The sequence below is a fragment of the Poecilia formosa genome, unplaced genomic scaffold (assembly GCF_000485575.1).
Source record: "Poecilia formosa unplaced genomic scaffold, Poecilia_formosa-5.1.2 Scaffold35, whole genome shotgun sequence".
NCBI lineage: Eukaryota > Metazoa > Chordata > Actinopteri > Cyprinodontiformes > Poeciliidae > Poecilia > Poecilia formosa.
In genome coordinates this window covers 13,597-25,028 of record NW_006799974.1, presented here as the reverse complement: position 1 = coordinate 25,028, position 11,432 = coordinate 13,597, and the positions used below count along the sequence as shown (strand labels likewise).

The 11,432-nt window shown below is 33.5% G+C and overlaps 1 protein-coding gene and 1 long non-coding RNA gene across 2 annotated transcripts; both read right to left on the bottom strand.

Moving 5' to 3' along the window:
- Nucleotides 1-6,072: 6,072 nt before the first annotated feature.
- LOC107836003 (uncharacterized) lies at nt 6,073-8,274 on the bottom strand. The gene is made up of 6 exons (XM_016670557.1): nt 8,194-8,274; nt 7,783-8,112; nt 7,325-7,663; nt 7,121-7,243; nt 6,993-7,030; nt 6,073-6,912 (listed from the first exon to the last, which is right to left on the bottom strand). Exons 1-6 carry the CDS (start codon nt 8,249-8,251, stop codon nt 6,778-6,780), a joined length of 1,023 nt encoding a protein of 340 aa, XP_016526043.1. The 5' UTR covers nt 8,252-8,274; the 3' UTR covers nt 6,073-6,777.
- A 2,124-nt stretch (nt 8,275-10,398) lies between these two features.
- Nucleotides 10,399-11,413, bottom strand: LOC107836004 (uncharacterized). The gene is made up of 4 exons (XR_001661855.1): nt 11,182-11,413; nt 10,901-11,029; nt 10,760-10,806; nt 10,399-10,672 (listed from the first exon to the last, which is right to left on the bottom strand). It is a non-coding gene; the product is annotated as an uncharacterized LOC107836004 (long non-coding RNA).
- Nucleotides 11,414-11,432: the final 19 nt, after the last annotated feature.

Sequence of the window (11,432 nt, the reverse complement as noted above, 5' to 3'; positions counted from 1 at the left end):
ACTGATCACCTTTAAATGGACATTGTGGAGAACGATTATCTATTTTCACTTTCTAAAAGTAAACAGTACAATACTGTTCAGTTTGTTATGCATCAGACCAACATTTTGTTAAATAAAACAATTTATGCTTTCCAAACAGTTTTATTTGGTTTCATATTTCAAACAAAATAGGGTACACACTTCACAGTTAAATGATTTTATCCTGTAAAAGAAAATCCAATTTCAAACACAGCTTTTAATTTATTATACATACTAAGAGTAATGCATTCAAAATTTAATAAAAAATATTAGAGCTGTACAATAGTGAGATAAAAAAAATATTCACTTAAGAAGAAACAGGAAAATGGATCAATGGCTTGCACCAGAAATTATAAAATGAATAAAACAGAAAAATATTCTTGAAAAACCAAATGTATTTGACTATTCTACATTCAATGCAAAAATAAATCTTTATTCATTCTTTTATTCTGTTTAAAGTTAAGCCAAACAATTTCCTTAATTTAATCCAAAAGCTTCGACAGCAGCGGATAGCCTCTCTTTTTCCACTTCCTTCATCAGTCCTCCCCGGTGACAGTTCATTGTCGTAAAGATGGCAGCAGAATAAATCCATTCACCCTGGCATCTCTTAGAAATGAAAGAAATTTATAATTCACTCAATTACAAAACTTTTGTTCTAATCAATACATGTTTTGATTCCTTACCTCTTGAGGATTCTGTCTGCTAATGTGTTTCTGAAGCTCACTACCAGCTGAATTATAAAAAAAAGAAGCAAACAAATATGACTTCAGCAATTTAATTAGATCAACAGCATCAGGTTAAATTTCTTACCTTTGCAGTGAGCACATGAGTCTGTCTGGAGGAACCAAATAAGGACAAGTATCGCAATCAGACTTATTGCTAGAGCAGCACACAGAAGAAGAATGACTTTCCCAGCAACCCGAGACCACAAGCTGGACCCTAAAACACCATAAAATGAAATAAAATAAAATAAAATAAAAATAACAAGAGTACAAGTGGGCAAAGAAAGTCTGTTGGCAATTAAATGGAATATTGTATATTGAATAGTTCATGTAATAAATGAAATTATCCAGTTACCTTTAACACCCAGTTTGGTTCCATTTCCAAATAATATCTCTCCACATGTGGCCACAGCACAGTAGTAAATCCCAGCATCAGAGGAGCTGATGTTCTTAGAGAAATTATAAACCCATTTTGTCCGATTATCAATTTTCCTCTGACATCTGTTAGTTCTGTTTCCATCTGCGTAGATGATATCCGGGTGAGATTTATCTGATCGGAACCAGAACACACTGGGATCTTCTGAACAAGTCTTGTTCTCAAAATCTGAGAGGATGGAGCACTGGAGAGTCACATAAGCGTCTGGACCGCTGGAATCTGATACCATCTTCTTCTGAACTACTCTGTAGTTTGACGTTCCCACAGTGTTTCCTGCAGATTATTGTACAAAATGTTAGAAAATGCAACATTTTTGACATATTCTAGATTTAGAATTATAAGAGAACCTTGGAGACAGATAAAATATATAAATTAAAAGAATCATCTAGGAAAGTAACATTTGTGTCAAGCAAACATCTTTGAATTAGTTTTCAAACTTCTAGATGAGTTTGTTGACAACTGCTAAAGACAGTTTAAAAAAACTCACATTGCATCGAGTTCTCAATAACATCTTAGAGTTTGAGCTCTCCACCATTTGTCTTTTCTAATTAATGTGTGTCATGTTTCTTCTGAAGGCAACTCTCATTAATTAGCACAAAACAAATCAAGTCCAATTAAGTAAACAGCTAAATATTAAGCTAAGGTAAAACTATAAAGTTTGTAAAGTTAAAAAAACTAAATTCACTGGGCCACCAGAGTACTGTGATTAATAAATGGGAACAGATCATCTCAAGCACTTTCTCAATGACAAAAATATAGAATTTTACAAATGTAAATTGTACAATTTTTTTTATCTTCAACACAAGATAAATTAGCTATTTATATGTTTTTAGTTCAGTTGATTAAAATAAATGTTTCCTTTCGCCAGTGTTGGCCAAATTTTGACATGAAATCTGTTTTACTGAAACTAAAATTTACAAAAGAATGTATTATGTGTATACTTTCTAATTTCTCTCTCTCAAAAGTCTTCTAGAGAGTACTTAGTGAAGTAAATAATACCGGACTGTAACGTAAAACATAACTTACTTTTTTTCACTTTAAAGGCGACATAAATATGCACATTTTTATTACATTACTTTAACAGTGCAAAAACAAACATAACGGATCCAAAATTTATATATATTCTTGTATTAAAAATTTATAAATCTCTCGTGCAGTTTTGTAAACATTTTGATATAAAAATGCTAAATACTTTTTAAAATACATTACCTTTTATTATCAAGTAGAGCCCCTGCCAAACATTTTGGTTCCAGTCAGTAAAGCCACAGTGATACATTCCTTCATCTTCTTGAGCTGCTTTTAAAATGGTCAGGTTGCTCACTTTGTCAGTAAGTACAGCTTCCACTCTCGATTCAGAATAACCTGCTCCATACTCTGGGTTTGCAAGAGTCACAAGCTTTACAATTACTTCCAGAGTATCTCCTGCAGTTTGCCTGTACCAAAAAAGTTTATTACGTCTGTCTTTAACATCGGGCAAAAGGCATGTAAGTGTTTTTTCTTCACCAAGATGAGCTGTGATCACTGGAACCAAACCATCTGCATTAGAAAGAAAGATAAAAAAAATTGTTAAAATAAGGTAAAAGCACCACATGACCACACCACTGGAAACAAGAGCAGTCATAAATATAACAGGCATTCAAATATCTACATGACATATTTAAATTAATGGATATTTAACTCACATCCTTGATGAAGGAGAAGCATGACCCATAACAGAATCATTTTGAGACTGTCTTTGTTTGGCCACTGGTTCAAATTTAAGTAGGAGGTGGGTTCTGATTCCTGGCATCTGATTGGTTGTCTTAAAATATACGATTTGAGGCGTTTCCAGCGACACAAGCATTTTTCTCATATAAATGTTGTTCATTGTTGTAACATTTCGGTAATTAACCATGCTCTATAACATTCAAATCATTGTATATAAGATATAATCTAACATCTGCACAGGATTGTGTTTTACAGTGTTTATGACCAAGAACAGGTCCATCTAATATGATATGGTAGTTATCTATAGACCAGCTATAACAATAGACCAATAAAGAAAATGCAGACTGACCATACATAAAAAATATGATAGACTGTTCAAAATGTTAAACAAAGTCATGTACTTTCATTCTTAAATTGACCTCTGTTCAGTGTAAGGCTGAAGATATTCAAAAGAGAAAACAAAGTATGCATAAATATGCATTAAACTCTGCCTTCTTTCTGCATACAAAAATATCCTAATACAAAAATATCATAAGGCAGGAAATCACGTTCAAGCTTGATCTGATCATTTTAATTTATATTTTAACTAATTGCTACAACCCTAGCATTTTGTGTGTTGGGTTGTGTGTCTTTCCTTGTGCTCCTCTTTAGTCTTCTTGAGTTTGTCTGTGTAGTAGTTTTTGTTAGTCATATCTTATCTCTATCAAATGTTCCTGTTATGTACCTTTACTTGTGGCATGGTTTCCTGTTTTTATTAGGATTCTGAAAAAGTCATTAGATGTTATTTTTATATGATCATTGTTTTATCTCCAGGACCTCTTCTGGAAAAAACAAACAAAAAAAAACAAAGGCTTGAGGAGGAAGTAAGTGAGTTTTGTGGGACTGTGGTTGACAGGCTCTCTGTGTTCTTCCAGGATGGATCAGTGACGGCAGGATGTCAGCAGGTGGAGGTCGATGTGGAATCCAGTTAGGAGCTATTATGTGTAAAACATCTTTAGAGGAATGCAGAAACCAAAGCAGCAGGATGGGGAACAGAACCAGGAATCTAGAAGGAGGAAATTGATGGAGGAACCAACACTTGAGATCAATAACAAAAAGCAAATGTATCTATAGGTCTGATTACCACTGTAAGTGAGTGACTCATATGGTGACAATCACAGGAAAAACATTCCTGTGATGTTTTTGTTTCTGCTGCATTTATATATATTTTCTGGTGTGTCACCTTGTGGGGTTGTTTATCAGTCAGTTGTCACAACAACAAGTTTGTGTGTAAAGTATAGAGCCAACAGCAAGACAGAGAGAGAGAGAGAGAGAGAGAGAGAGAGAGGAAGAATAACAGTGGCTTTGAGTTGCTATCCACTTGTTGTTCAGCATTATTTTCCGTTTAATGTGGCTCACTGTGGCCATTGTACTTTGAGTTTGAGGCACTTTACTGAAGTAAAGTGAGGCTAGATATCTGAGTTTGTCATAGTGGAAATATTGATGAGACTGTCTCTAAAATAACATTTGAAAATTAGGTGACACAAATAGAACTGGGTATCTGGTATGAGCTGAAACTTCTGGAACCTGCTATAGAAAAAATATCCCAACCTCAGAAGATGTGTTTTCATCTTGACACCACTCTTTGGATCCATTTATTTGTGGATTTGTATTTTCTCACATGAAGATCATCAAATCAAAGTACAAATCTAGAATGACTGATTGACACCTGCTGACCTGCCTGAGGTTTGCAATGAGCTTCTACTGCTCAGACAATGAGAAGCTACTTCCTCAGAGTCAGAAGTCCCATTAACAAAGAACTGCACAAAGTTTTCTTTCACTTTAAAATATCTGTTGTAACTGGTATATATTTGCATATAAAATATGTCAATAGAGTTTCATTTATAATTTTCACATCTGTCATATGATCGCTCTCAGAAGATTATTGAGTTGTAGCTCTTGGTTCCTGAAGGGTTGGGAACAACTGTCTTTGTGTAATGTGCTGCCATCTGTCACACCTATCTTATTAGTGTTATAACGTTATAACTTTTTTTTTGTTGCAGTTTCGTAAATGTTTCCTTGATAAATGCCACAACCTAGAAGGAGTTGATCTATTGAAGTTGTTTTTTTAGCACTTCCAGTGTTGCTGGAGTCTTCACCTTCGGCATATATGTGCCACATATGTAGCGTATCAACTGTGTAGGTATTGCAGGATGTCCAGCAGAGTAGTCATTTATTATTATTATTATTAGAGTGCAACTGCAGTGGCATCAAGTTTGAAATGAGGTTTTCCATATTTTTCACAATTTACAAAAACTTGCATGATCTTGGAGGTCATGGACACTGTAGGTTAATCTGGTTGACTCTACTAAAATCCATCTGGTGGAGTTCAGCTGATATTTATCATTTGATAGATTTATTTTACATAATGGTTCATAGGATAAAAACATAAAATGAAAATTGAGCACATGACATGACTCATGGAAAAGTACCAAGAATTTTGATGCTTTCGTTTCGTTTCACCAGATGTATACGTGGTCTAACTAACGAAATCCATTCAAGGTTTTACAACAAGTCATTGGAGATTCAGAAAATCTTATACATAATTAAATAGTTATTTTCTCTTCCCTAATTGATAGTCATTGTGTTCTATTTACACACACACACACACACACACACACACACACACACACACACACACACACGCACATATATATATGAGAAACTTAAATTAAGACAAAATATATAGCATAAAACTTTTCTGCAGTATGCTTTTTGTACTATGTCCTGTGTTTTTTGCATTCTTCAAAGCTGACACAATTCCACTTTATAATTGTCTTTGAAATGCATACATAGATGGTACAGCAAATAAAGTCCAATTTATTTTTAAACATTTTTAGAAATCATTTGTAATCAACTTATTAATAAGTAGCCATGGACACTAATTAAGCATTTATCAGAAAATTCTTCATAAAACATTTTGTGGTACTCATCACCTTTTAAGTAACCATCAATCCCTGCTAATCATTTAGTCTATACTCAATGAAGACATATTTGTAATAATTTAATGTTTTGTACAAGAATTTTAAAAGACCAAAGATTTGACAAAAAGATTTATTTCCATAAAGATTTCATTCCATAAAGACAGCGTACAAAAATCATGACGTATACATGACTTTTTCACAAAACCAAACAAAAACATTATTCCCTCTCACTTTGACACACTATCCTATTTACAGCTATCATTAAAATACAAGTTGACTGCATTTGGTTTTCAAATTTTACTAATATTTTTTTTTAATTGCCATGGAATAATATTGTATCATAAGTCTTGCATTTGTTTCTTTGAATTCAGACTAGTTACCCTTTCTGAGGTTGAGAATTACACTGCAATGTGTTGATCTTTAAAAAAACTGCAGTCTCTTGGGTCATTGAATGTGGTCACAAAATATTAATCATTCAACAATGGCGATATTTCAGTCTGGATTACATGTAGACTATCTTTTATAAGTGTATTTAAAATTAGGGATTAAGATCTTCAGATTCGGTGCGAACAACATAAAAAGCAAAAAATATTTGACTATAAAACATTTCTTAAAACATACCTTTGAAGATTTATAGCAGGCAACAAAATAAATTCAGATTTTTGCGTATGCTGCTCCCTGCTAAAATATAATCTAATCTTCACTTTTAACTTTTAACATAAAATTCATAGCATGACAGCCATTGGAAGAGTCAACATTGCAAAAAAAACATGATGTGCAAAGAATAAACTATGGAAATATATACAATGTTTCATATAAGGACAGCCAGTTTGAATGGTGTAAAAAAATCCTCTGAACTGGTTACACTCACCATTTTTCTGAGTGTTCACAAAAACAATGATTGGCATTAATTGGCTAAATTAATTAGACATTATTGAATCCCTAAATTCCTGACATGTGTGTAGATTGTCTCCTCATGTGTTGCTTTTATTTTTCGTCTTTCTGCTTTTCCAACATTGGTCTTGGTGAAGGTTGGGGCAGAATAAACCAAACAGTGTGCATCTCTCTGTAGAAAGTAAAAAAATAGCTTAGGAAAGTAATTTACATGTAAGCTCTAAACAAATGTTTATTTCTTTGCTCCTTTACCTGTTCTTTCGGCTGAGTATCACATCCTGGGACGGCATCTGCTAAACATGCGACAGAATTTCTCATAAAAATGAAGAACCTATAATTTACTTCTACAGATCACCTTAAAAGTGATGTGTGAAACATACCGTTGCAAAGATGTGAAGCTTTTTTCATCAAGGTGTAGATGAGGCACATAATGACAACTAGACATCCACCCACAGCCACGCACAGCAGTAGAAGTATTTTAGACTTCCAAAAACTGAATTGTTCTAGAAAAAAGTACAAAGAATAATATTCTTATTATTATGAGTAATTTTATTCACCTCAACCTAGAAAAATTTTCTACATACCTTGAACATGCAAAAATGTTCCATTTCCAAAAAATAACTCTTCATGTGTGGCCACAGCACAGTAGTAAGTCCCAACATCAGAGGCTTTAATGTCCTTGGAGAAACTGTAGACACATTTTTGATTCTCCAGACATTCATTTCCACTTTCTCCATCAATGTAAATTAAACTGGGATGAGACTCATCTGGTCCAGTTTTGAGCCAATATACCCTGTGATCAGTTGGGCATTTTCTGCTCTCACAGTCAGAGAAAACCGAACACCTTAGAGTCACCCGGTCTCCTGGAAAGACAGGGTCACATAGAGGCTCCTGAATTACAGCAGTGAGAGCTGATTCTGGGCCTGGAGAATACAAAAAAATAAAAAAAATAAAAAGAAACTTAAAATAAATACATTGTATGTGACTACAGAATAGAAAATTGTTTTCTAATATTTATATGCAGAAATACTGTTTTATGCACCTTCAATCTTCAGAAAAATTCCATTCAAAAATACCAGCTTTAATGATTCAACTTTGACACAATAGTAAAGCGCAGTGTCATTACGCTGAGCTTCTTTTATATGCAGAACAAACGTTCCTTTCCCTTGTTTTGTTGTAAAATGACGAGTTTGGAAAACCTTTTCATAATCAAAAGTTATTGTTTGTCCAAGAGATTCAGGCCAGTTTCCAGAAGAAAATTTGACCCAAAACATATTTTGGGATTGACTGGTTGGTAGGCGAGGACATGTCAGGGTCACATTTTTACCCACTTGAATGGTTTTTGTCTCCAAGTTGTAACCATTTATGACACCTATAAAAAAAATCAAAGAAATTATTGACATGAAGCACAAAATGAACTGACAGTATTGATATTTATACATTCTGTACTTACGTCCGTCTCCGAGCAACAACAGGAAATAAAATATGACCACCATTTTCTTTTTAATCATCAAACAGCTGCACAAAAAGACGAGCACAACATGGATGCTTCAGTCTAATATAACACTGAAAAGTGGGAGGGAGGAGCATTGAAACAGTCTGATTGGCCTTTTCTTAACCCTCACTGCCACCACAGTGGAAATTATCAACCATGTTTCCAACTGAAGCTTTCAAAATAACACCTACTTCATGTATTTTTTTTTCATAGTGTTGGTCTTGAAAAAAAAACAGCATTTTAATCTAGGACCTCTAACCAAAGCTACAGGGAGCTTTACCTATTTAATTGGCTTCACCTATTCTTCAAAGATTGCATGTGGGTTTACTCTCTGTTAGTATTTTTATCAGTGCTGGTGGGTGAAAGATGGACGGGTACTCACTCTGCAAACACTTTTACCTAAGGGTATTAAGATAGAGGAAAAGTAACTCAATATTGACTCATTTGTTCAGCTTTCTTTCTGGGTTCATTTTTCATTTGTTCATGTGAGAGAAGATTAGAATACAAAGCTAATTTTCTTTGTTGTGGAGAGAATTATTATGCATATAATAGTATAATAGTGTAAACTGTAATACCACTTGGTGTCATTTTTTCTGCTTATTACAGAAAAAGCAGAACCCTTTAAAACTTATTTAGTTTTAATGTTGGTGAACTTCCTGATGACGTTTGGATAATTTATTTTGAAGGGACAACTTCCTGTTTAACTGCTAGCACAAATGGAGCTTAACAGCAATTAAAAACCAACTTGTAACTTATAAAATGTGTCTTGTTATGAGCAGCCCCCTTCACAGAGACAAAAAGTATATTTATGATGTAAATAAAACAGTGTGACTTAGACTGTGCATTTATTTAATTATATCCCAAAACTAAAGTTATTTTAAATTGTAAACTTTTATTACCATTAAATTTAAAAAGCTACAACCTATGTGGCTTGAACTGATTACAACAACTTTGATTCTTTAGCACCCATTTCTCTAATTCCATTACCTCTCCAATAGTGGTCATGGGAAAGCTTTTCTATCAAACTAAGAACATCAGCGTTCTTCAGAAACACAATCGAACAGTAACAATACCCACATGGACAATTATAAAGATGATTATAGGATAGACAACTATCATAATGTTAAAATAATTATCAACCGGAATATCAGTGTTAATTAATGCAGGCAATTTAGAAAAGCCCAGCTTAATCTGCTGTCCTGGTTTTGTGAAACATGCTTATAATTTATTAACTCTAAAGAAGTCATACAAATAAAAATGGCAGATTTACTTTGATGGTTGTGCTTCAGCTGCTGCAGAGCCTCATTAAAGGCTACAAAAAAATTAAAAAAAAACCTCTACTCCGGCTTTGTTGTTTGCCATTCTTGTTTTCTTGCTGTGTTTACCACTAACCACGTGTGGAGGCTTTATCTGCATGCCACACACTCCAAGTTTACCAAAACTTAAAGGTCTGGGAAAGTAAAAGTAGCATTTTTACCCGTTTTACAATTTCTGTGTGGATTAAAAGACTGCTTGTTTTAGAAAAAAAAACAAAAAAACATATCAATGTGGATAAGGCCTAAAGGTTTTATCTGAGCATGAACAGATGATTTGATTGCAGTTGGAATATATGATGCAGGAGAAACATGTGAAACAGTGAGTTTTGTGGTAGAACTGACTGTGAGGCAACATATTCAACAGTGCCTGATGTGTTAAAAAAATTAATTTGGAGACAGCTCCCTTGGATTCCTGTGAAATGAAAACAAAATAAATTATAATTTCTTCATTGAGAGTTGTAGCTACAAATGGTCCATATTCTGTTGATCACCTTTACATGATCATTGTGGAGAACAATTATCTATTTTCACTTTCTAAAAATAAACATAATACTGTTAATTTTGTTGTGCAGCCATCCAGAATTTTTTTAAACCATTTTTCTTTTTGCAGACAGCATTATTTTCACGTTTTAAACAAAATAGAGCACACACTTTGAATTTAAATGATTTTATCCTGTAAAAGAAAACCCAAACCTAATTGAAGCAGAAATGCTCTTGAAAGTCAACAAAGAACAAAAAATTTCAAACATGATTTGACTTTATTATCCATATCAAGGTTTTTTTTTTTTTTCAGAATTTCACAAAAAATATTAAGATAGAAAAAAAGCACTTTAGAATAAACAAATGGACCAATGACCAGAAATTACAAAAGGAATAAGACAGAAAAAAACCAAAACCAAAAACCAAATGGGTATGAGTAATCTATATTCAATAAATAAATGAAATCATTATTTATTCCTTTATTTGGTTTAAGATTAAAGCAAACAATTTCCTCAATTTAATCCAAAAGCTTTGACAGCGGCGTAGATCCTCTTTTTCTCTACTTCTTTCTTCAGTCCTGCCCAGTCAGAGTGTATTGTAGTAAAGATGGCTGCAGAGTAAATCCATCCAGCCTTACATCTCTGACAAAACAAAGAATGTTATAATTCACTCACTTATAAAACCTAATCAAATATTTGATCTAATAAAACCGTTTTGGGATTTTTTACCTCTTGAGGTTTCTGTCTGCTGATGTTTTTCTGCAACTCTGAATCAGCTGGAATGCAAAATAAAACAGAAACTAATTAATATTGCTTCAGCAATTTAATTTCTTTAAGTACTAACTAACTGCTTCAAGAATCCTTTCTTACCTTTACAGTGAACACATTTATTTTTCAGGATGAAGTAAATAAGAAGAGCGATCACAACCAGACTTATTGCCAGAGCAGCAGAGAGAAGAATAATGACTTTTCCAGCGTCATTGGACCACAAGATGGAATCTGAAACATCATTAAAATTAAAACAGCAGAATTACAAGTTAGTAAAAAGGATGTGTTTTTTAATGTTCTGATTATTTTAAAAAATAAAAATAATATTTTACAATGAATAGTTCACCTCACAATGAAATAAAGAAATCAAATTATCCAGTTACCTTTAATATCCAGATTGGTTCCATTCCCAAAGAATATCTCTCCACATGTGGCCACAGCACAGTAGAAAGTCGCATCAGATGCGTTGACCGTCTTAGAGAAGTTATACACACATCTCTGCTGAGAGTCCAGTTTCTCTTCACATTTGTTTTCTCTGTTTCCATCAGTGTAGATGATGTTTGGGAGAGATTTGTCTCCGGCTCTTATCCAGAACAAATTCAGATCTCCTGAACATTTCTTGCTGTCAGAGTTG

Bases quoted from the DNA above. Each gene is read 5' to 3' on its own strand.
- LOC107836003 (XM_016670557.1), bottom strand. From the start codon at position 8,251: ATGATTAAAAAGAAAATGGTGGTCATATTTTATTTCCTGTTGTTGCTC. The intron at 8,113-8,193 runs GTAAGTACAGAA...TTTTTTTTATAG, and splicing joins GTTGTTGCTCGGAGACGGAC to GTGTCATAAATGGTTACAAC. The intron at 6,913-6,992 runs GTAAAGGAGCAA...TACTTTCTACAG, and splicing joins ATACTCAGCCGAAAGAACAG to AGAGATGCACACTGTTTGGT.